A 26,267-nucleotide genomic window follows, 5' to 3' on the forward strand; every position below is an offset into this window, starting at 1 on the left:
CTATTTATAGCTATTGTAGGACAAGATGAGATGAAGCTATGTCTTCTGCTGAATGTGATTGATCCTAAGATTGGTGGTGTCATGAGGATTGTGAAGGTTCAAGGAGGCCACGTTATTCGATCAATTGCGAGAAAAGACAGGCACAACAAGACTACACGTCCAAGGGCCTAAGAAACAGGAGGTCCAGCTTTCAACTCAATATGCCATAGAGTTCTATGATATTCAAGACCGTCTTGGCTTTGATAGACCAAGCAAGGCCATTGACTGGTCTCCCACATGGGAGACAACTGATCTCCTCCATCGAGTTCTTCATTTTGCTGGAATTTGAGTTTTTTTTTCCCTGCTATAGAAAATGACGGTCAGTGTATTGTCCACTGTGATCTTTGTAGGAGAGAGAGAGAGAGAGACCCTGAAAGTGAAAGAGAGGTTTTTTTTTTTTTGATTGATTGTCCTGAAATGATCATTTTAGCCCTCAAAGTGGGTCAGATCGTTAGAGTTAACGTCCAATTTGGACAGAATCAGAGAAATAGACACGGCTGATTGAAATTGAAAATTTTGGGTGATAAAAATTCAAAATTAAAAGTAGAGGAGTGTCATCATGTCACCCCAAATTATAGGGGGATAAACTGAAATTAATCATATTAATTAACTAGGGATATGCTGGTCGATTCCAATTTTGAAGCGGGGGGGGATGAAGGAGTTGGATAGAGCCGTCCGATTATTTGATAGTCTGATCATGCGGCTGACATTAGATGACCGGTAGTACCGGTCGTTTTAGGGTTTAGCGTTAGACAGTGCGAGGAAGACGCTCAAAGAGAGAGAGATCCAAATGCTCTAACATGAATCCCAACGAGACCGCACAGAAGCTTCTTCCCCTTCAGGGTACGTACCCCTCCACTTTTGCTTTGCTTTTCATTCTTTCGATTTCTTTTTCTTGATTTGATGTGATCCCTGCGGTAAAGTTGTTGTCTTTTCTACTGGGTCGTCTTCGTTTGGGGTTGTTTGAATTGATTTTTGATTAGCGGAAGTGGGGAATCGGTTGGGTTTTTGATTTGTTATCATGGGCAGTCGTCAGTATGCCAATAGTCAGATAATTTTTTGTGTTAATTGGAAAGATTTGATTTTGTATTAAGCCCTGTGGTGACTTTTGGGTCCAGGAGTAATTACAATCCTTGTTGTCCAGATAGTATGCTTAGCTTTAGTTCAGAAGCTTCGTTTTTTGGTCCAAAATATTTGAGCTACCTACTTTATGAAATATTGTTGCATTTGGCACAGTGCATTGTTCGGTACCGTAGAAAAATGAAAATGGAACATCTTTGTTAGCACCTGTTTAAGCACAATGCAAAGCCTATAGTAACACCGTATACCAGTAAAGCAAGAGATTGTTGTGCTTTACTGTGATAATCGACGAAACTTTATCGAATTATATTAGTAGTAAGGATGTAGACATCAGTGTTGGTGGGTGTCTTTTGGTTGTTGCTGACTTTTGTTAGCGTAGGAAGCTGTTAGACACTGAACACCATCTCTCTCTCTCTCTCTCTCGTAACAAATTTTTCAATGTAAAGCTTAGTTGATGTTCTTTTGACTCGTTTTTGTTGCAGCTTGCTGCTATGCTTTTCTTATTATGTTTGTAGTTTCTTCTTTGTTGTACTTTCCAGTTCTTTTCTCCTTGTATTGCTCTGCTTGCTTTGAGTCTTTAAATGAAGTATTATTCAGACCAAAAATGTAAAGCTTAAACACTTGGCAATCAAAGGAAGAATACAGAATAATAATTAATTTTTACTGAAGGATGTGCTCAAGATTGTTATTGACATTTGATTGCTGCTGTAGGTAAAAACTGTTTTCATATGTCAATGTTTAAGAATTATAATGAGAAATTGAATAACTTAAAGTCATGCTCTTGTGAGCAGCTAGAATTGTGGGGAGACATGGAGTCAGAGACTATGCTCTGTACCACAGATCAATGTGTTGAACAAGAGCCACAGTACACACATATTGACCGGAATGAATTCTCACAGAGAAGGTAACTCAACCTTCTTTCTCTTCTTTGTAAATTAGTGCTTGCTTTATGATTTGGTGTAATTTATAGCTTGGCATGATATTCTTGCAATTGAGTTTATGGAATGGGAAGAACTATGGTTCATGACTTGTCTATTGCTCTGCTGGGCTTCTCAATTTGATTTTGCTCAAAAATCTTTGGGGGTCTGTTTAGTGGTGTCATACACAAGAAGTGTAAATGACTTGATGTTTTACATTTCATTTTAGTTTGAGTTTACAATATGAGGCAAGTTTCAGGTTTTGTAGAGAGACATATACCTTCTTACCATATTCAGTGTTGGATGAGTGTGCAAGCAATGTCCAGCCACCATTTGAACTATTTTACATGGATCTTACTCACCTATAACTATTAATGGAACTGATGCATCTCAGTATACAAGTAGTTTTTTACTGGATGCACAGCGTATTGCATTCAGTTTGCAACATGTGTCTTGGAAAATGTAAGGTGGCTTGAAGTTTGGATAGTGCTCTTTATTGAATTGAAAACTGAGATGTAGGAACTAGACCTTTGGCATAAGATTGGGGTTTATTGTTTTTTCTTTTTTCTTTTTCCCTTCTTGAAAATGATATCCCTCGTCTTCCCATGGTTAAGTTAGTATTTTTATCTTTAATCTGCTCTTGGAAATGTTGTTTATGGATTCCCTCTTGGCCATGGACAGAACAATATTACCTTCTGATGCAATATCTGTCCTTTACAAGTATGACATGATTTTGGTTCCCTTTCCAATGTTTGCAGGCACAAGAAGCAGGAGGAGGAGGAGATTCTCATATGTGAATGCAAGTGTGATGAAAAGGATCTTGAAAGTGCATGTGGAGAACGGTGCTTGAATGTGTTGACCAGCACGCAATGCACTCCTGGATATTGCCCTTGTGGTGTCTATTGTAAGAATCAGGTAAGCTCTCTCGATATTCACTATCATGATTTTCGTTAGGTATGTTAAGTCCAATTTTCTTCCATCTGAAAATTTCAGTTATTTACAAAAAAAAAAGAAGAGATGCCGTCACTCTTCTAGGTGTGTGTGTGTGTGTGTGAGAGAGAGAGTTATCCATGCTTGCTTTTGTTGTTGGCTAAGGATTGGGTAAATTAGAAAATTGTGACTTTAGGGTTTCTAGATTGTTTTTGGTTAGGGTGGAGAGGTTTGATGTTATACATTCTTGGCTCATCCTTCTACCAAAACAAAGACCGCTGCTTTGCCTCCGTTTCTTTGATCCTCAGGCGAACTCGAAATCCTCACTCTCAACCTCTCTGTTTTCCCAATCACCCATTTCAAACTAATCTTTACTTCATCTTCTCAAAAAAAAAAAATGAAAAGAGCTAATCTTTACTTCTGATTTTGTAGTGGATTGCAATTTGAACCAAATGATGTACAGAGCTTTTTGTGAAGTGTTCAAATGTATCAATTTCTTTATCTGAGTAGTGGGCATTTCCATATATTTGATTTCTCTATGTTTCTGAATATTTATTCCTTTGATTGTTTTTGGGATTTGGGTTTTTAAATCAAAGAGATAAGTTTCAGCTGGAAGAAAAGAAAGAGAGGATTTTTTTTTTCCTGATCTCTAAATAGAATTGTGGGAAGGCAAGGGGAGAAAGTAAGTTTTCAGAAGTGAACGGCTTTCTTTTGGTATTGGTTTTCTGTGGTTTTGTTCTCTTTGTTCTATTAATTGATGAAAAGGCGAAGTGAGATTGTGGTTATTAAGCTGAGTAGTGAGCAAATGTAAATGCTATCTATTTGTTTCTGGAACTTGGTTTTTATTTAACTTTCGATCAGAGAAGATTAATTGGATGCTCAAACCAGTTGTTCATAGTTGAAATTGGTTGGTTTATACTTGGGTTTCTAAGTGTTCTTAAATCCTTCGGGATTGGATTTGACTTATGTTTGAATCAATGTGTTTTTGTCTTTACGCTGAAGTACGTTTGACCTTTTCTAATTAATTCTGATAGAATTCTTTCCGAATTTCATGCTTCTTTGTTATCTTCTGTTTTTTGCTTTTGCTCTTCTGTTATTCAATTCGACTATAGTTCATGTTCTGATAATTTTTCAGTACACCTTGGATGTCATTTCCTTGATTTCTATCATTGTTGCAAGTTCTAATGTGCAATTTCCTTGCAACATTGCTTTTGATAAGTTGACTGCTTTCGAGTTTTAATGCTTCTTGGTGATGTATCCACTTTTCAGTGTTGCGTTGTTGGCTTGCATTGTGATTCCTTAGGTACTAGTTTTATCTTGAAAGTTTCTCTCAGCTTTTCTCATTTATTAGTCTAATGTGTTTCTTTTGGCCAGAATTCAGACATGGTTAAGGAAGAAAGGCCACAAATTACAAGGAGAGCAACCAGATCCTCCGCTTTGGCTAAAAGTGTAGTTGAAGAAACAGATACAAGCAGTCAGCACCCAAATGATGCTTCTGCGGTATTCTAATGCATTCATTTCCTTGTCTAATTATTTTTTCTTTTCCAGATATTTGAGTTCTATGTCATCAGAGATAAGTAGATTTCCTTGTCTTTATATGATCTCACTGAGGGGGCTTCAGCTTTTGTTTCAGTTCCGTTCTTTCGAATATTGTTTCCATATTTTTTTTATCATGTTTGCAAGTTTTCGCATGCAATATCATTGCAACTTTGTCTTTTATAAGTTGATTTTATTCAAAGTTCAATGAATCTTGGTCTTGTTTGTACTTTTACTGTTTCCATGGCTTGCATTGTATTTCCTGGTCATTGTCTTAAGATTATTCTCATTTATTATCTTAATGTTTCTTTTGGCTAGAGTTCAGACATTATTAAAGAAGAAAGCCCACAAATTTCAAGGAGAACAACCCGATCCTCCGTTTTGGCCAAATGTTCAAACAATGTAGTTGAAGAAACAGATGCAAATAGTCAGCAGCAACCGACTTTAGATGACCTTGTGATTGGAGAAGGAGAGTCCTTTAGCTTCGATGATCTGGTGTCTAGTTTTCCTGGTAAAGAAAGTCAGATCAAAGAGCTTGTGCACCTTTTGGGTCCACAGAACTCTCCCATGCTTCCTATATTTATATATGGAGGCTCTTCCACTGGAAAAACCAGTATTGTTCTACAAACATTTAGGCATCTTAAACGACCTTTTGTTTACTCAAGCTGCCTTACCTGTTATAATCCTCGAATCATGTTTGAATCCATATTAAATCAATTGTTCCTTCACCGAAAGAAAGCAGAAAATGGTTATTCTAGTGCAAAGCGCTGTGAAAGGCCATCTGATTTTGTGAATTTTCTTCGCGAAGCCTTGGTTAGCATTATTGGTAATCCTCAGGGACAAAAGTCAGGATTGAGTAGCAAAAGGTCAGGAAAGGCTAATGGAAATATGATCTACTTGATTTTTGACAATTTGGAGCGTGTCAAAGGGTGGGACAAAGGTTCTACTGTGTTATCTTTGTTGTTTAATCTCTATGACACTCTGAAAATGCCCGAGGTCGGTCTTATCTTCATCAGCAATACCTCACCGGATACATACGACTCAAATATGGGTTATGTTGAGCCTAACCCTCTATATCTTCCTGATTATACAGATGATGATCTTGGTCAAATCTTAATGAGACACCAAGCAAACAAAAAGCTTTACACCTCTTTTCTCAGGTAAGAATGTTAGCTTTTTCCTTTTTCGCTACTCTCATCTTTTGCTTTATATATTATCTGATGTTGAATCTCTTGTTCTTATTAGTGTTGTACTAAGGCCTTTCAGTAGAATTACCAGACGAGTGGATGAATTGTCTAGTGCATTTTCACTATTATTCAGAAAATATTGTGAACCTATTACTGATCTTGGGGTTTTTCCCAATGAAGAGATGAAGAGAAAGTTGTTTAGTCAATTTCAGCCCCATATTGCTCCTGCACTGAATGAGATATTTAAGGTTTCAACTCAGCCTTCCACTGAAGTTGAAGCTAGGGAGAGAAAGCCAAAGGTTAGCACAAGGAAATCCAGAGGTTATGAAGTTGCTGACCAGTTAGATTTTCACATGTCTACCTCTGCCAAGTATCTTCTAATTTCAGCATTCCTTGCTTCAAGAAATCCAGCTACCCTTGATGCATCATTGTTCGATTCTACTGGAGGTTCTAATAATCGAAAACGAAAGAGGAAGTAAGTGTATTTCCAAAGTACCAGTATTACTGTATTAATATAGTTTATCTGGCTGTAGTTGTAAACTTTCAGTCTGTGACCTGCTACTGAGATAGGACACTAAAATCTAGCTATCATTACAAAATTTACCCCTGTAATCCTTTCAATACAAGCCTGACCAAACTAAGCTAAAATATGTGCTTTTAAGAATGAAAATTAAGCATATCCACTCGCCTTCTACTGTTATAATGTATACCACGGTATGGTTAACAGATGCTTTAGTTTTTCTTTCCATTAGGCTGTGTGCAAAGAATCTTGTGTAAAAATTTCTGGCATAAGTTACCATGAGTGAAAATGCTTAAGATTCTTTTGCCATTGTCTTAAAAAAAACAAAAAAAAAATTAGCAAGATTTGATTATGCCAATACCAGTTTAATATCGTTGTGATTTTCTTTCACTTGTAGGCACTGATTTCTTTTAAATAATGCTTCTTCACTATCAGGGTCTCTGAGAAGTCAATGGAACAGAAGGAAACTGCAGAACAGGAATTACTCATAAAGGGCCCCGGAACATTCCCAATGGAGAGGTTACTAGCCATATTCCAGTGTATTACATCTGTGGCGGAAGATCCACTTGATGATGAGGAACAAGCGCAGGATGGGTTAGGGATTCAAGATGGGCATTGTGGGCTCATGTCTGATGTCCTCTTACAATTGACTAGTCTCTGTGGTGCAAATTTTATTGTCAAAGGAGGAAGCTGCCCACTCGAGGGCTCAACTCGCTATCGTTCTACAGTTAGTGAAGATATGGCCCTGCAGGTACCTTTTGTGCCTCTCATATAGAAGTTCAAAAGTTTGTATGGTGTAAGATTGTGAGATAATGAACAACTTTTGATTCGTCCAACATCTTGCATATACTTGGATTGCAGGTAGCAAGGAGCATTAAGTTTCCTCTCTCAAAGTACTTGTACAGAAGATGATTGCATAAGGGCAATGGTATCTGCAACATTGTCGTCAACTTACTTTCAAGGATGAAATAGAAGGGTCAGATTGTGTAAGTGATACATAATTTTAGGCTTAATACTTTTATTTTCCATTGTTAATTTAAAAACAGAACAAGGATCTTCTTTGAAATGTGGATTATGAACCCTTCACAAAAACTATGAGAGCTGTAGACAAGAATCTCAAGTACTTGGAATTTGTTATCAGAAACACAAAGATATATTGATTTTGATGCTTGAACAGCATTATAGTCTTCGTAGCTTGACTTTCCCTTGTAGCTTTCTAAGCGACCATAGCTAATATGATGCTGGACCTGATTATTTTCTTCTTTTGTTCAACTACTTTATTTAATTCATTAGGAGTGTCTGTGGCTATCTAATTTATTGACAAATGGGGAAGTTTTGGTTTCTTCTGGAATGTGTCAATCCAAGCCATTAATTGGAAATTACCAATAGGTTACTTTACCTGTTTGGATAGAAGACACATAAGCATGCAATTAGTTCACCCAGGAAAAGAAGTTTGTCAGAAGCAGATGGGTTTTGACTGAGATGATTCGTTAGATTTTTTTTTTTTCTTTTTTTTTTCATCTGGTGAGATGATTCTTTAGATTTTGTATTATGAGTATCGTAATAGAAAGCACAAACTTACTTGCAGTGTTTGTTTTTTAGGGAAAGCCTTGAATGAGCTTAATCATATGATTCAGCACCAAATTACTCTATTTTACTGGAGCTCAGGGAGTCAGGGCTGAGAAGAGAAGGGACTGTTTTTGACCACAGAACTATTAAATATGTTCTTGCAATTAGAAACCAGAGTATGAAATGGGAGGAAAATATCAGTCAATTATTTTTCTCATGCAATGTGCTCAATGTGAAGATGAGAAAAAACTAAAATAAGATTTAGTTTAATTCCTTCAGCACAAAACTGTTGGTGTATAAATTTTGGATATAGGCATGCGTGGTCAAAAGTTTCCTTGATTTCTTATTACAAATTCATTCTCTTTGTCATCTTCTGTCTTATAGCAAAGTGAGTGTTCATTTACCTTCATTTACTCCACAGAAATTTTGTTTTAAATAGTTCAAGTGTAGGATATGTTAAACATTAAGTTCTCCAAAAACCATGTACAAGATAAGAATGTGGTATGCATACCAAGGAAGTGACAAAGTTAACAATTTCTTTAGCGTCAAAACCGAACTGGTGACTCAATCTATTACTGTGGTGAAAGATACCATTAAACCAATAGCTAATTAGAGAAAATTAACAAATACACATTAACTAGTTTAAATGTTCCTAGATGAAGTAGTCGGGCAACCCATGGTATGTCTTGCTAGATTTGTTGTTCATGATGGTAGTATCTCTTTTTGTATTGATGTAGGGCGTCCATCGCTCATGACTAATCTTATGTTCTTCTCTAAAAGAAGCCTAAATGACTTGTGGGTATTGCTATACAAATAATTCGGTATTGATGTGATAGACTTATTGTGATTGTTTTTCTCAAATACATCTCTAACTTATTTCTGTTCGTTGATAGGGTATTATATGCATTTTCTTCTCCAAGTAAAATGGTTCTTTCTTGAATATAGTAGCATCTAGAATTGAACGAGTAGGTATAACCAGAGGTTGTATGATGCTTCCTGTTTGGACCATTTTAGTACTTAAGTTCAGTTCAAGTCCCCCATTCAACATCTTACAAGTTTATACATATATGTAGTAAGACATCTCTATTGATACATTAATCTATCGATATATTAGTTGCAGGCTACCAGATGTTAAAATAAACCAATTTCTCATGGTAGTTATGAAATGTTGGTTTGCTACTATAAGAAGTTGATCTACTAACGTAATGGTCTTGTCTACCATCGCGATATATTCACATACGGGAGACTCTTCCATCTAGCAGACTATAGATTCAAGATTAGAACCTCCAAGTGATAAATCTAGCTGAGATGATCAATGTCATTACAAAGATTATGATTACTCGTCTTAGACCATTATTGGTTTTTTAATAATCAAGGAGTTTTGCTCCAAGAAAGTCTATTCATTATGAGAATTATCGAGCATGAGTTATTTTCTTCTTTTAAAAAGAAAATGTTAAACAGCGACAAGCGTGGCTTGTGGCCCACCATTGTACCAATACTGTCCCAACTTAACCACCCGTTAGGTGTTGGGTTTTAATCACAAAAAGCCTCGGTACAATTGGGTGAGATCCACCCACTTATAAGTTATATTTTATTTGTCACTTTTCCAATGTGGGATCTTTCCTCTCCAACACGCCTCCTCACGTGCAACCTAGCTCTAGGTATGCACGTGGAATTAATTGACAAACCCGATTCCACATTGGAAATCGGGTCACAAGTCCCACATTAGAGACTTGACCAATCACATAACAATCCAAGGCCCACATCGGACACTTGGCAATCCAATTGGAAACTTCCGATGGCCAATTTAATGAATCCAAACTAGGTCCATGATTGGAGAGGAGATTGGTGAATCAATTAATGAATGAACCCATATCCGGGTCCATGATGACGACGTATTGAAGAGCGACCTGCTCTGATACCAACTTGATAATAAGAATGTATTTGAGAGAATGATGAGATAATTTTATTCTTCTCACAAGGAGGTATTTATATACTAAGGTTACATATACTAACTAGGTAAGTGCTAATTACAATTAAAGGGATAATTACATTCCTAATTGCATACAATAAGTACATTCCTAATAAAATAATAATATTCTAAATAGGATACATTGACTCACGCTAACAGAAAAGAGGTAAGATGGGATCAATGACTATCAAAATTGACTTGGAAAAGGCTTATGACTTTCTTAACTGGGATTATTAACTGCCTGCTTACAAGCTTTTGGTTTTTATAATAATTGGATCAATCTTATAACAAACTGTTTAGTGTTTACACACTGTTTCTTTTTCCATTCTTCTTAATGGTTATCCTCAAGGCTCTTTTCGGCCTAATTGGGGTATTAGACAAGGAGACCCTCTTTCGCCTTACTTATTTATTATTGCTATGGAACCCTTCATTAGGAAACTCAATGATCTTACTGCTAAGTTTAAAACACATGTTGGCCTTTTAACTTCTACTCATGGTTTCAAAGTTTCTAATCTCATGTTTGCAGATGATTGTCTTATTTTTGTAAAATCTTCTCATTCTGCAGCAAAAAATATTTTGCATATCTTAAACCTCTTTTCTGAAGCATCAGGACAGCTAATCAATTGTCATAAATCTACAATTTATTTTTCCAATAATATTTATGCATCTATTAAAAGGGATATTGCTTGTTGTTTAGGTATCCAACATAAATCTTCTATTGGTAGATATTTAGGAGTTCAGAATATAGTTTGCTGGAAAGATCCTCTTAACTTTCATGATCTTACTGTTAAAATCCTGAAAAAGTTTGCAGGCTGGAAAGCACATACTCTCTCTAGAGGAGGTAAGTTAACCTTGCTTAAATCTAATCTTTCCAAGATGCCTAATCACATTCTTTCTTGCTTTAAGTGTCCTCGTACTCTGTCTGATAGAATTAATAAAGAGCTTAAGCAGTTCTTCTGGGGTAAGTCACATGGTCTTGTTGACTGGAATCAAGTTTGTCTTCCTAAATCTCAAGGTGGACTAGGGGTGAGATTACCTAGTCATTTTAATAAAGCTGCTTTAGCCAACTTAGGATGGAAAATTTTAGGGTAAATTTCGCAAACAGTACATCAAATAAAGGTCACTAATAATTCTTATACACAAAGTTTCAAACCAAACATTTCGGTATACGAAATCTGAAACTCAACCCACTATCAGTACACGACGCCAATTTTTGACACCAAAATATCCATTATGCCCTCAGTTCTTTCTTTTTTTTAATAATTTTTTTTTCTGTTATTTTTTTTTCCTTTGTTTTATCTCTTTCTTCTTCCTTCTTTCGGGCTCACTCCCTCACTTCCAACGCCACCTTCCTCACCTAGCATAACAGAAAAAAATGACTCGAGTCATTTATAAATGAAGGAAAAAAAAATAACTGAAAAAAAAAATTATTAAAAAAAAAAAAGAGGGCATAATGGACATTTTGGTGTCAAAAATTGATGTCGTGTACTGATAGTGGGTCGAGTTTCAGATTTCGTGTACTGAAATGTTTGGTTTGAAACTTTGTGTATAAGAATTATTAATGGCCTTTACTTGGTGTACTGTTTGCGAAATTTTCCCAAAATTTTAACTCAACCTCATAATTGGTGGGTTCAGCTAGTTACTAGAAAGTATTTGAAGTACCATCATTTTTTAATAGTGCAGGAAAAAAGCCTAAAATTCTTTAGCATGGAAAGGTATTTTAGATGCTAGAGACTTGCTCTCTCAGGGCATTAGATGGATACTAGGAACGGTCAAACTATCTTATTTTGGTCGTTTAATTGGATGCTCCCTTTTCCTTTATTTTTAATTTTGCCAGAAGATCAACGATCTCATCTAGATAGAAACCTTACAGTAGCACATTTTATTACTCATAATACTTGGGATATTAATGCACTTCAGAATTTGCCTCCTCAGGATGTTGTTCAAATGATTTTAGCAATTCCTATACCTATTCATCCTACATATGATACTTTTGTTTGGGGACCTTCATCTTTAGGGGAGTTTTCAATTAAGTCTGCCTCTTGGATTCAAACTCAGGTTGTTCCTTGCCATTCAAGATCTTCAGTCTTAACAAAGATGTGGAAGCTAAACATTTCACCTAAATTTAAAATTTTTGCTTGGACCTTACTTAGGAATGCTCTAAAAAATCAAGATAAACTTTCTTGCTGTAATCATAATATTTCCCCACAGTGTCCATTTTGTTTGAATGGTTTAGAATCCATTGATCATCTCTTCATTCAATGTCTTTTGCTACTCAAGTTTGGTCTTCTGCTCCATTTCCTACCCCTTTGTCTTGGAATAGCTCATTTTTGTCTTGGATTGAGCATATTAGTAACAGACCATCTGCTGCTAAGCTTCTTGCTTCAATTTTCTATACTGCTTGGGCTATTCGGAACTGTAGAAATAAACTAATATTTAAGCATCTTCAAATTTCTCCTGTTTCTTGTGTGTTTCAAGCGTTTTTGCTTAAGTCATAGCTACCTCCAGGCTAATCTTAGAATCTCTCTTCCAAAGGTTTCAATATATTCTCATATCAAATGGCAACCTCCTAATGTTAATCAAGTCAAGCTGAACTTTGATGGTTCTGTACGAAATGGTTTGGCTACTATTGGATTTGTTATCCGCAATGAGGACGCTAATCCTTTGTTTGCAACTAATAGGCAAATATGAAATGCTAATGTTCTTGTGATGGAGGCTACGGCCTTACGGGATGGTTTACACACTGCTCTTCTGCACCAGCATCCCAATGTAATAATGGAAGGGGATTCCAAGCTCCTAATTAACTGTATTCAAGGTAGATGCCAGATTCCTTACAGGATTTGAACTTTGATTGATGACATTAAGTCCTTGACTCTTCACTTTCAGTCGGTTCTTTTCCGACACATATCTCGTGAGGCCAATTTCGTAGCAGATCGGTTAGCTTTGACAGCCCATTCTTGTAATAATCCTAGCCTTCTGTCTGGTTCTTTTGTTTACCCCTTTCGGTGTCCTCAGCGTTTCAGTTGGATCAACTGGGAGGGGGTGTTTGTAGAGGTTTTATTTTTTAGTTGTTGTACTTTTTTCTGTCATAAAAAAAAAAAAAAAAAAATCTTCCAGGGTTCAACTACCGGGTTCAAATTAATATTCATGAAACGAGTACCTTCTAGATTCCTAAACAAAATAGAGATCATTGTAGGAAAAGCTCAAATGTTTAACCGTGGGTTGGATCCACCCATCCGTCTCAAATTGCATTCGGACTCGGACCAATCTGAAAAAATGAAAATTGAAGGAACAAAATTGCCACATGGGTCAAAAAGGAAAATGAAGACCAAAATACTTGGGCTCTAAAACAAAGAATGACTTGGGTTTGAGCAAACTCCAGTAGCATTGACTCTTGTTCACAAGAATATAACTGTTAACCACGTGGTGTGGTGTGTTGGTCTCTGGAACCTCCAGGTCTAGCGTTCAAATCCTAGCTCTACCCCGTGGCCAGCAGATTTGAGGGACCTAGGTTGATTAAACACCAAGGTTCGTGCGTCTGCGGTGCAGTGATTAGTCTGGCTACGCTGGGATACACTGCATGAGAGTGTGGGTGTGTGTGGTTACTATATATTGTCGTCCAAACCTCAAAAAAAAAAAAAAAAAAAAAAAAATACAACTGTTCTGTATCTTCTCTCACACAAATGCGCCTAATATCATTATTCAAACACATAACCGTGTGTAGCATAGATCGATCGCTGAACTCCTATTAAAAAAACACCAGCTATTGAGTCAAATCTGATCGTCTGCAGAATTTCTAATTCCTCTGGGAAAAAAATAACATAAAAACTTGAATGTTATGAGACTTGGTCCTCTAAATAATATTAGCAATATTAGGGTTGACGTTGCTTGCAATAGTTCGAAAATAAACAATAGCTCGATACATATATTAAATCGAAGATACAGGAAAGAGAGAGGTCTCTGCTTCTCAGAGTCTCAGGTGAGTTACGTAAACTAAACGAACTATCACCCACAGATCGAAAACCCTAAATAATAATTAGATTCCCTTACGTCTAATAGTGTCTAGTTGATCATGTAGATAATTATGTGAATTATTGTTAAGCTGTGTAAAATAGTTTAGGTGTAAAGCGTGTACAGGGCAGTGACGTTGAGGCTCAGTGGGAAGGGGACCAAGTGAGAACGTGAAACCTGGAAATATGATCGATCTGGAAAAGAAAGATATATATCATCAGAAAGCAATAGCTATTGATAGAGCACATGAGCATCTTGACTTTGACGCGTCAAAGTCAACAACACTTTTGGTTTTCTTCCCCGAATAACATGCCAGCTACAGTTTACATAGAAAGTAAACGAGAGAATATACGAGTCTTTGTGCCAAAAACAGAGAGTAGGTTGACAGAGACCAGAATGCGTGGAAGCCAAGCCTCAAAACAATTTGCCAAATATATACAAATGAATCGTATTACCTGCAAAGATTCTTTTCTTCATTTAGAAGAATGAAGACGGAAGACCGTACCTTTTTCTTTCTCTAAGCAATCAAGCAACTTTGCCACTTAATTTCAAGCATTCATAAGTCACAAAGGACGGATAGATTACTGTTTCAAAGTCGTGTAATAATATATCTTTTCTTTTCTTTGGGATGAAATTTTCTTCTACAACAAATCTAATCCAATAAAATGAGGTATCATCGTAGGTAAGAAAACCCTCTAGGTTTGTTAGAAACAAACACCAAAATTGTGAAACCGTGATGAATCAAGAATGCTTCAATCATGGCGTTACTCTATAAGAATCTCATATAATATATAACGTACAAGATTTGCTAATCAAATATAGAAAAGAATGAAATGAAACTCTTATCATATTGAAAAGCTACCATACATTAATGGTCAATACTTAAACTTTTTTATACTGGCTAGTAACTTTTAAAAGTAGTAAACCAACTTCATGCAATTTTAAAGTAGATTTGTAGCAGTGTTGAGATATCTAGCTTCTAGCTATCATGATGAAAAGTTTTGTCTACCATTGCAAAAAGTTAACCTATGGGTATGTAATTGATACATTGATCATTGATGTGCTAGAATAATTTTCATAATCTCTAATTACTCTTTTTCTTTTTAATCAAAAACCTTATAATTGGTCCTTTGACCAACCACACTGCTGTACAGTCCTTTTAATAAGTGGGGCACGTGAGTGCAGGACCAGTGTGATCTTCAACTTCGGTGTATTCGATCCTTCCGGTGAAGGGACGGGGGTCACATGATCCCCCCATGAGTTTCTTGAACTCTCATATTATTGGAACGACGTACACCATGAATGTCTTGCTTATAGGGCAACATCTACTTTAAACATTTGCCCTTCTGCTCCAGTTAATCATGTTTTTACTATAGAAATGTCGTTTTGGGTTGAGTCATTCAAAGTAGAACATAAACTAAACAACGTTAAAAGAAGGCTAGCTAGAGGAGTGAAATTCACACTCTGTATTTTACAATTCACACTCCATGATTCATTTTTTAGTATCCTAACATTACAATTTTATAATCCACACTACAAAAAGATAAAACTTATGATACTTAAAAAGAAAACATAGAATATGAATTGTAAAATAATGAGGAGTGTGAATTTCATTCCCGGAAGGAAATAAACTTTTATCCATCAACCATCATCATGTAACTCCAATACTTCCTCCATCATTATTCAGTCCTGCAAACCTTAATCCCAGCTTCCCACATCACCTCGGACTATCAATCTATCATCACTATGATTTTGGGAATTAATTTATGTATCTTGACCCCAAATGAAAATTTTACGGATCCTTTATTCTTATCATCGACTATTTCAACTCTGAGTAATGATTTTTTTTTAAGAGACTTTTGAGTAAGGATCCTTAATTAAAGAAGACTGGACAATAATACGAGGACATAAAACAAAAGTTGTGATATTGATAAATCAATTAAATTATATATGTGTCTGGCCCAAACTCGAGGTTACTTGCTCTAGTTGAAATAAGGTTTATATTAGAGATATTCTCGGAGAATCTTAAGAGATATCCAATCAATGTACGATTATGTTTCCATGTACAACTCTATCTCTATACTTGTAATCCTCTATATAAAGAGGCCTCTATTATCAATGAAAGTACGACTCAATTCTCTCCAAATTCAGTTTTCCTTGAACATGTTATCAGCACGAAGCCCTAACCCTGAAACAAATAGCCAAACCCTGATTCAAGAAGCTAAAAACCTTGAATCCGAATACAAAACCTTGAAGCCTTTTCTACCTCCACCTCACACATTGAAGAACTAGATCCCAGGAGTCCAGAACCGGCAATCCCACCCCAAGAACCGGCGACCGGAAGCTCCATACAAGTCGCAGAAAATATTCCATCGATTCACCATTTTCCGGACCTCCAATTTCCACCAAATTTTGTCACAAGAAGCTCCTCCACCTGAAGATTTAGGAACCGGAAGAAATATCACAAAAACCCGCCAAAACATTGCTGAACTGGCCGACTGAAAGTCCGGCAGAAGGAAAAGAAGGAAAAAAAAAGAAAAAAGGAGGCAGGAGAAGCTGCAGCCCAGAGGCCCAAGCCTAGCCCACAGACAAGCCACGTCAGCAGCACAGTCAGCAGCTACGTCATCACTGGACCCCATTGCCATGTCAGCTGTCATCTTGGTCAACGGTCAACAACCGGTCAACGACCGCCGACCAGTTTTTCCACCAATTTTCCGTCTACTTTTTCAGGTCAAATTTTCCGGCGACCTATTTCGATGTATTTTTTACTAAACGTTCCTGTTTTTTTTAGAGTTTTTAATTCAATTTCTCTTGTTTTTCGGGGACTTGCAACCTCCCTTCTTCTACCCCCCTTTCTTTATCATAGGTGAGACCAAATTAAGCGGAATTGTGGGGGTTCGTGCTTACTCCAAGTTTGGAGCTTGTAGAGTTCTCCAAATTTAGAGTTTGTTGAGATAAAATGATCGACCGCAAACATCATTGTTTCGATCTAATCCAACCCCTCTTGGAATAGAATTTCTTGGATGCGACTACGCTCAGAAATTTTATATGTTTTCATGGTAGCCTTTTACGCTCCGAAACTAACCCTAATTTCTTATTCTCTTTCAAGATGAGTAACCTGAACAACTTGGACTTTGCTTAGTTGGGAACAACTAGCTCTGGATATCACATGTGGGTTCGTGATGTCCACCAGTATCTCAAGGCCGATGGAATCCTAGATACGATTCTCGAGCCTAGCCAGGACGTGCTAACTGTTGAGCAAGCTCAAGCTTTGGAAGCCAATAGAGCAGCTTTAGAGGCAAATAAGGCGAAAGCCATCATCCTAATGACTCGTCATATGGATGATCTGCTCCAGTACGAGTGTATGAATGAAGAAGACCCCAGAAAGCTGTGGGTCTCACTCGATGAAAGATTTGGCAACTTCATTGACTCCCTGTTTCTTGACCTAGAAGTGAGATGACATAACCTTTGCTTCTGTGATTTCAAGTCAGTTCTTGACTACTACTCGGCAGCACTTCGCATTAAATCGTTAATGTAATTCTGTGGTAAAGAGATCACAAATGCGATGTTGATTGAGAAGACTCTCTCTACCTTCCCCGTTTCTGCATTGATGGTTGCTAAGAACTAACGAATTAATGTTACTGCAGGACGGATCACAAGGTTTCATGAGCTCATTGCAGCTATGAATGTCGCTGAAAGGCATGACAACATCCTTGTGAAGAACTATAATTCGAGATTCGTGGAAATAGAGCATATTCCGGAATCCAATTATAGTTGCGCCCCTAAGAGAAGGCGCCAAGAGCGAAACCCTAATTTTAGGGATACTTCTGGACGTTCTGGTCCATATAATCGCTCTACTTGGGAAGGTAACTGCCAAAATAGGCGAACATAGAACCGAAGAGGTAAATGTGGAAAGAGAGAGGGAGGCAACGCCTCTGGCCATGTTGGTGGCGTCACCAACACTAAGAGCCATCTAAATGACGCTTTCAAATCGCCTCAATCAATAGAATTTGAGCAAAAAGATGTATGTTCTCGATGTAGAGTGTCTGATCATTGGGCACACATTTGTAGAGCTCGTGAAAAACTTGTCACCGCCTACAAAACATATTGTGAAGCAAGAGAAGCTCACTATGTGGAACAAGAATATCAAGAAGATGATCTAGAGTGAAGGGTTGAAGACTACAAATCTGGATGAGATCAATAGATCGCCAATTCTGTTTAAGTCTTTATTTTTCCAAGAGATGTAATAGACAATTGCCATATACTTTGTAGTAAATATCAATGGCTTAGTCTTTCTTCAAAGTAGGCTCACCCAAAGTAAGTGTGATGTCTAGGAAGGTTCTGAGATTAGTGATACTTAAGCGAGCCTTGCTCCACCGACATCTCTCTACTCACCTGGTCACATTTATTTTGGAATTACTTAAAGAAGTTAGACGACTACCATTGTTTTGCATTACCTAGCATTTTGGATTAGATTTTCTTTGATTAAAGAGACAATGATGTAACTCTGTTAGCTTATGAATAAAATTTAGAGTTCTTTTCATTATGACTCAATTTTGATTATGAGCATATTATTTTTGTGACTACGATGGCTGGGTCATCAATATTAATTCAAGGACATGGAATAGCTCAAGTTCCCCTTGCCAAATGGCACCTTGATTACTGTCACAGAAACTCTCCACGATCTTAGGGAAAATCGTACCGTATGAATAACCAACGGATTCCATGCGAAAATGCATGTAGAGAACGAAAATGAGTTCCTTTGCAATACCTCTAATGATTGCAAATGAAGGCGCATCTTAGAGAAGTTTATGTGTCTCTCTAGTAGACTCTATGTCACTATTCGAGTTATTAAATCCAATAAAGTTATGAGAGAAGATCTCTTCGATTTAGACACATATTGGCATTGTCACGACATGATAGGTCATCTTAGTCTTGATATGAGGATCCATCTACTAAAGACTTCACATGGACATCCTTTCTCTCGAGCGACATTAAGCATGAATCAAAAGTTGATTCTTGGACGAAGTGTGACCGACGCTGCTGCCTAGGGCACCTCCTCCATCCACCACCAGCCTAGGGCTGGCGCAGTCCCTATCCATAACGCCATGGATGGCGTCCATCATGGTGATGGTGCCCCAAGTGATGCTGCAATCACCAACTTGCTTTAAAATAGCATTTCAGACGCTCAGGCCTAACCAAAATTCTCATTAGTTGCTTCTAAAGCCTCTCGCTCGTTTTACAAAGCCCGTTCCTTAGAGAAATTAGGACTGAGACCGTCCTATGTAAAGGATATGAAAATACTCATTATGTTCTTATATAGAATCCGTGGGGATTTTGTGGACTAGTTCAACCAACTTGTAGACGCTTAAATATTTCATGATGTTGGTTGACACGCAAACACGCTGGTCACGTGTTGTGCCATTGTCCACCTATAAATGCTGCTTATGCTCCACTCCTAGCACATTATCATATGACAACGGGCTCACTCCCCAGATCATCCTACTCAGTCCATTGGATTTGACTATGCTAGAGAGTTTACATCGAAAGACTTTCGATGGATATTGCAATGGGACTGATGTTGGACATCGTATTTCCATGTACACACCCAAATGGTCTTGCGGAAATGACTACGATGGTAGTCCAGACATTGGTAATGCGCACCAATCTCCTTATATCAGCTTGGGGTGATGCAATATCGCATGCAGCTATGCTAATTCGTCTACGACCCACCGCCACTCAATGTACCTCTGCGTTACAGCTAGTGACTGGGTACAAGTATCATACTTACGCATATTTGAGTCAGCCATTTATGTGCCAATTGCGCCGCCACAACACTCTATGATGGGGTCATTACAGACGAATGGGCAACTACGTTGGATTTGAGACTCCAACAATCGTCCGCCACTTAATGCCCTTGCAAGGCGATCTCATTACCACTAGATTTGTGGGTTATCACTTTGATGAGACAGTCTTCCCATCGTTAGAGGGAAATAAGAACACGGATGTTCAGCAGGAACGACAGAAATTATCGTAGCCTGTCCCCACTATGTCTCATCTCGATCCCTGTTAAAGTGACGAGATCACACAAATATGCTACAAACATGCCTGCAAGGAAGTACGTCCCTACGAGAGTGGCACTTTGGCGTAGCGCCACCCTACATAGAGGTAGGCATGGCGCCAACGCCATAGAGAGTGGCACTTTGGCGTTACAGGCCATGGCCCTGGCTAGGATGCGTGGGAGGCTCGTGAGTTCGAAGGATACTTTGGCACATTCCAATCCTTTGATCATCAAGACTCAAAATCCGTCTCATGAGAATCTTTCGGATTATGGTTATCGTTGGGGGACGCCTCAACATCAGAACCTATTCCTGAGAATATAGAGCTCTATGAAAATTACACTAGTGTACATGAGACGTGGGATAGAAACTCCATCATAATTGTTAATGTAGTTGCGCATGGGTTTGTTGAGTCCGATGATATCGAACCATGCTTCGTTGATGAATGAATGCCAATGTAGAGAGATTTGGTCTAAATGGAAAGATGTGATCCATGTTAAGATGGATTCTCTAACGAAGAGGAAGGTTTTCGAGCTAGTGATGCCAACACCTCCTAACATAAAACTTGTTGACTAATGCGTCTTTGTTAGAAAGCGTAGTGAGAAAAGGTGATGGTAATCTCGCCTTATGGCGCAAGGCTTCTCATAAAACTTCCTGGAATCGACTACGATGAGACATATTCTCTCGTAATGGATGTCATTGCACTCCACTACCCTGTCAGTTTGGTAGTTTCCGAATAACTGAACATGCAGTTTACAAATATGGTTACTAAGTATCTCTATAGGGATCTAGATACGAAATATACATGAAGGTTCATGGTTAACTTCATTTACCCAAGTCATGTGGCTCTAGACCACGGAGCGCGTTTACAAAAAGGTTGAAACGCTCACTAAAGTGACTACTTGATTGGGAAGGGATATGCCCACGCTTTTCCATAACAAGTTTCGGATTCTATCGTGGCTCATGTTGGACATGTCTCAGTTTGGAACTTGAGCATCGTGTCGATAGATGCTTAGGCATTTTGACAAGGTCAAACCTTCAATCACACCTATGATCGTCCGTAGTCTTGATCCTGAAAATGATCCTCTTCGTCTGAAGGATGATGACGAAGATGTGCTAGAGGCAGAAGTGTCTTACTTGAGTATAGTAGGCGCATTATTGTACTTAGCTCAATGCACAATATCGGACATCTCATTTGCAGTGAACTTATTAGCTAAGGTATAGCTCTGCGCCAACACGACACCATTTGATTGGTGTAAAAGATATCTTTCAGTACTTGAGATGTACGATTGATATGGGCTCGTTCTATCCCTATAGAGTGATGTCGCTCTTGGGAAGCGACCAATTTAACCCTGAAATGTCATTAGTAGTATATAGTAAATAGGGATCGTTCTATTCCGGGGATTGAGGGTACACCTGTCATTGTCAAACAGTTAAACAGTTAAAATTAAAACAAAGTATAATATTTACAAAAATATAACAAAATATAAACATATTTACGAAAGAGGGGGATTTTTGTCTTTGGTTTTCTTTTTCGAAAATAAAAGCTAAGCTAATAAAATAATTAAAATGCAAAAACATAAAAATACAAATGGAACGCAAGAACAAAGATCAAACCGAAATATATGATTAAAATCAATTCAAGTTCATCATTGTTCATCATAGTCATGCAAGAGGAGTTGATCATGTGAAACGTTCAAAAGCAAACAATTTCCCATATTTTACTTTCAATGCTAATTAACCTAAGCGAAAGCACCTAGATTAATCCTATCAAACATGCAATCAAACCCTAGAAAGCTAGTCAATCATGTCATGTTTAACGCATTAAGCACCTAGAAAGGCTATCAACTCAAATGTGCAACTTAGTATGAAAAAGTCCACCTAATTGCAATCTTCTTTGATTAAATTCGGTTTTTGCACAAAACCTTTACTACTTATCGATTCAAGAACACAAAACCAAAAAGTTGATTCATGTTCTCAAATTCGTAGCACCAATTATATCAAAACCCTAAGTGTTTGCAACCACATAAGATTAAAATACAAAAGTTATCTATCATGCAAATTTAATCAAACACTCACACAAAAGCAACCATAAATTGCAATATATGAATCTGAAAATTAACAATTAATCATAAAATTCCAGAATTTAACAATTGTTCAAACATATGTGTCAACTAAAGCAAAACCAACGAAAATACAAAGCAAAGGTTACAAGGAGAATCGGATTACACCGTGGATGAAGATGAGATGAATGAAGTGATGAAGTGGTCTCTTGAATTTCGAAAGCAATCTTCAAGGATGGTGATGGATGATGTGCACGGCTTGTCCTCTTCTTCCTTGGCCTTGCTTGAACTTCGTGGTTGCCCTAGAGGATGGAGAAGAGCACGGCTAGGCTAGAGGTTTTTCTGATTTTTTTTCTCAAAGTGTAAACGCAAAAGTGGGACTTGGAACTTCCAAAACGTTGAGAAGAGTGGAGATTATATAGGGGACGGCCTCCTTGCTCTCCAAGCCGTGTAAACCTCATGGAATTAATCTGAAAATTCCACATAATTTCCTCCAATAATATCTTGCCAAATAAGCCCTATGAGGTGGTTCAACCAATCACAAAATTCCATTTAATTCCCTAATAATCTTGGCCGAAATTCCCTTGATAATATTCTGATTTTATACTTTAAATTCGGCCAAAATTCCTTTAGGGAATATAGGAATGTATCTAGACTTCTTTTGAGCTTTTCTTGGTCTCCACCTTTTTCTCTTTCCTTTTATTTCTCCCTTGAATTTCTCTTGGTGTCAATCACCCTAGGGTTTCTTGATTTTCACGTTGATTACCTCTTTATCTCTCTCCCTTTGCACGGCAAACACATAAAATTACTCCTCCAAGAATATTTTCTTTCCATAAAAATAGCCCTAGAAAATCTCCACCGAAATCTTCTTTTAATTTCTGATTTTCACGCCAACTTCCTTGTTTATCTCTTAGGATTTTACGGCAACAACTCCCTAGGGTTTACTCTTTGCATCACAAACCCTAATTCCATGGGCTTTTATGGGCCTTTAATCCAATTGCCGAAAATCCACTTCATTCTTGAGAGTTTTTGGGCCTCCATGCGCCACCTTTATGCCATGTCATCATCTAGAGTCTTCAAGAAGCTTCTCTCATGCCATGTCACTTCATTAATTCGATCTCCATTCTTGGTTGGCTCAAGAGTCTTGTTTTGGCAAGCTTTCCTTTTCTGGACAGGGTTTCCTGGTTGGACCAGGAAAGCTCCATTTCTTCATTTATGCTCATTTGTGCTTCCCTTTGTACTTCATCTTGTCTCCCTCCAACGTTGGCTAGCTTCTCTCTCCATTTGTGAGCTCATTTCAGCTCATTTATTCCAAAGTCCTGAAAATAGAAACTGTTACCAAAAATAGAAACTTTCCTAAAATGAAAAACGGAAACTTTCCTAAACTGAAAATGGGAAACTTTCTAAAAAAGAAAAATAGAAACTACAAAAATGGAAACTGCCTATAAATAGGAACTTTCCCATTCAAAGAATGGAAACTTTCCTAAACAGGGTTTTATTAAGGAAATAACGCAGAAAATGTAGGGAAATGCAGTTAAAACGTCGCATTAAAATGCTCCTATCAAATTCCCCCACACTTAGCTTTTGCTAGTCCCTTAGCAAAATCACACTAAGACACACACTAAGACTCAACGAAAATTAAAGACTCTACACGAACAAAGACTCTATTGCCCTTCAACATTTTGTCTCGGCAATCTCATTCTTTCACAACTCCAAGATTAGCACTTCACCAAGAATAAATGTTTAGGCATTCGAGAGTTAATTGAAACACATAATTTACACATACACAAGTAGGACTTGGTTGTAACAATGGTGGTGGGTTCTGTTAAACATGTTTTAGACAAGTATGATTCATATCCTCACAAGGTATATCCACTCTTTCTTCTCTCAGAAATCAAGGCAATGCTTAAAAGCTTATAATCACTCATGTATATGTGAGAGAACATATTTAAAGGCATTCAAATAGCTCACATATATAAGAAACGAAAAGCACTTTGTGAATATAATTTTTTCAAAAGATCTCATGAATGATACTAACTACTTGCACAGATGGACCCAAGCCATAGGTTCAACTCTTGTAACTCATCTCCACATCAAGGGCTGTCCCATCTTAAGGATCAAGAAGGTCTTCTCAAGGGTTGTAATGGGGCCATGGCTCTAGGTTTAAAGAAACGAAGGGTAAGGATTTTAACAAAGTGTCCTAAAAACCTAGTAGAGCACATGTAGATGTAGAGACCTCAAGAAATCCACCAAGGCATTGCAAAAACGTCACTTTCCCTAGAGGTAACATAAAAGGGGACTAATGTCTTCATGTTGGGCCCAATCTTCATTGTAAACTTCCCTTGCACTATAGTGAAATGGACAAAGGCCAAATTTTTCTGTAGTGGGCCTTCAGTTCAAAGTAAACTCCAAAATCACTAAGTATGGGGGACTAAAATCCATTGACATTTCATTTTTTTCATTTTTTTTTTCTTTTTAGCCGTACACATTTTCTTTTCTTTCATTTTTTTTTTCGGCTTTCTCATATATTTTTTTTATGGACAAGTCTACCCCCACACTTGAACTTTCACCTCTTCTCACTCTTCATCCTTAGCACCAAACCCGTGTAGTATGTCTCACAAGATAGCTCCACTAAGTTCTTAGAACAAAGGGTAAGGTCGTAACTATACTAAGCTTCATGGTTAAGGGTTTTAAGGGTGATGAATAAAAAGGCTCAATGTTGGCTCAAAGGGCTTATCTAAGGGGGGTCCCACAACGGGCACAAATAGGGACACAAGTTTATTTGGCAATGGTGATAATTCCTAGGGTGCCTCTATCCCTTCCAGAATCAGGGCCATGTATTGACAAACGTCTCAACAAGCACAAGAGCGAATTCTAGCATTCTCTAGTCCATCAAACTTAATCTATGGCAAGCAATCAATCAAATGAAGAATAATGAGATCGTCAAAATATCGCCAAGAAATTAAGAATATATTTCATTTATCACTCCAAGAAAAAGGGACATGGCTCAAATATCTCACATGGGCTTTATGAATCAAAACTCATCTTAACATGCTTTATATTCTGTACCAAGGTACGAAATCCATATCCACTACACATGCATACATTTTTCATATATCTCAATTAACCAAAGAATACCATGTTTAAAAATCATCTCAATCTTGTGATCCTCTTTTAGTCATGATTTCAGAGATATAGAATCATCCTAGACAGTTGAAAGGGCATCCTAAGACTCAAAAATAAAAACAAAAGCAACGAAAATTTTTAAATTTTTGACATTTTTCAATTTTTTTTTTTTGTATTTTTCAATATATGACTCAAAATAAAAGACTCAAATATAAATCCATTCCCCCACACTTAAATATTGCATTGTCCTCAATGTAATCAATCATAAGCATGCAATGAAACAAGTAAGCATATAGGGATGAAATTTACGAAAAGACCTACTAAATTCAAAAAGAAAGATGAAAAGAGAGAGAAATAGGGAAGGAGAAATCAAATCTGCGTGTGTAGACTCCTTCACAACTACTTCTGAATTGGGTTGCCTCCCAAGCAGCGCTTGAGTTTAACGTCTTTCAGCCAGACGGACCTCCACTAAATAAAGTTAGTGACTATACAATAAAAGAAATACAAATTAATGATTTATACAAAAAACGTCACTATTCACTAATCACTTTTTTTTTTTTTTTTTAGACAAGTATAATGTACATAATTTTACACAGAGACACAAGTACAAAATGTCACTATTCATGAGTTACTATTCACGAATTTACAAGTATAAAGAGAAGTATAAATTACAAACTATCCACAAACTTCACAAATATACCACGTAAGACGCTTATACAAATATAAAATGTACAAAACAACACAATTTACATGTGGAGGTTATGTTAAAGTGTATTATTATCTTTACAAATATAGTTAATATCTCAATTGATTACAAGTTGTAAGTCGAGCCCAATAGAAACCACTACTATTGGTGAGATACGATCTAGGGATAGTCGCCTAGACATAAGTTGCTTTCCTTTGTTTCAGAAGGCTAGATGGCCAGATTAAGAGGTAAGTGAGAGGGAGGACTCATTTTGGTGACACTACGGAGGCTACTCCCTCATTGAGGTTTAGGCCCCTATTGGCTACTCCCACATTGTGGTTTACGCACAGTCTATAGTATCTCTGAGATCCAATTTGAACCCATCACCCAGGGTCTCAACCTAAGACACCACCTATATGCCCCTTACTCAGCTGGGAAAGAACCCATGTGTTAGACAGTTCTCCAAATGCTAATAAAGGTCGCCCTTAACCTCATAAGACCTTAGAAAGGCACTAATGAAGGGTTAAGGCCAATATTAACAAAAGGGCCCTTATCTACTCATACGATTTTACA

General features: G+C 37.4%; 1 protein-coding gene across 2 annotated transcripts; it reads left to right on the forward strand.

Moving 5' to 3' along the window:
• The first annotated feature begins 725 nt into the window (after positions 1-725).
• LOC112187552 (origin of replication complex subunit 5) lies at positions 726-8,131 on the forward strand. Of its 2 annotated transcripts, XM_040514775.1 has the most exons (9): positions 726-882; positions 1,911-2,023; positions 2,795-2,951; positions 4,341-4,466; positions 4,821-5,662; positions 5,748-6,164; positions 6,645-6,960; positions 7,071-7,195; positions 7,812-8,131. In XM_040514775.1, the coding sequence occupies exons 2-8, from the start codon at positions 1,929-1,931 to the stop codon at positions 7,119-7,121; spliced, it is 2,004 nt and encodes a 667-aa protein (XP_040370709.1). In that variant the 5' UTR covers positions 726-882; positions 1,911-1,928; the 3' UTR covers positions 7,122-7,195; positions 7,812-8,131. The 2 variants fall into 2 exon arrangements, with proteins under 2 accessions (XP_040370709.1, XP_040370711.1); XM_040514777.1 differs by lacking the exons at positions 726-882; positions 1,911-2,023 and adding an exon at positions 4,236-4,269 and having other exon boundaries at positions 2,849-2,951.
• The last annotated feature ends 18,136 nt before the right edge of the window (positions 8,132-26,267 follow it).

Source organism: Rosa chinensis, chromosome 2 (genome assembly GCF_002994745.2).
Source record: "Rosa chinensis cultivar Old Blush chromosome 2, RchiOBHm-V2, whole genome shotgun sequence".
NCBI classification, from domain to species: Eukaryota; Viridiplantae; Streptophyta; class Magnoliopsida; order Rosales; family Rosaceae; genus Rosa; species Rosa chinensis.

Coding starts and splice junctions, on each gene's coding strand:
- LOC112187552 (XM_040514775.1), top strand. CDS start 1,929: ATGGAGTCAGAGACTATGCTCTGTACCACAGATCAATGTGTTGAACAA. Junction 2,952..4,340: donor GTGTCTATTGTAAGAATCAG/GTAAGCTCTCTC, acceptor TCTTTTGGCCAG/AATTCAGACATGGTTAAGGA. Junction 6,961..7,070: donor GTGAAGATATGGCCCTGCAG/GTACCTTTTGTG, acceptor CTTGGATTGCAG/GTAGCAAGGAGCATTAAGTT.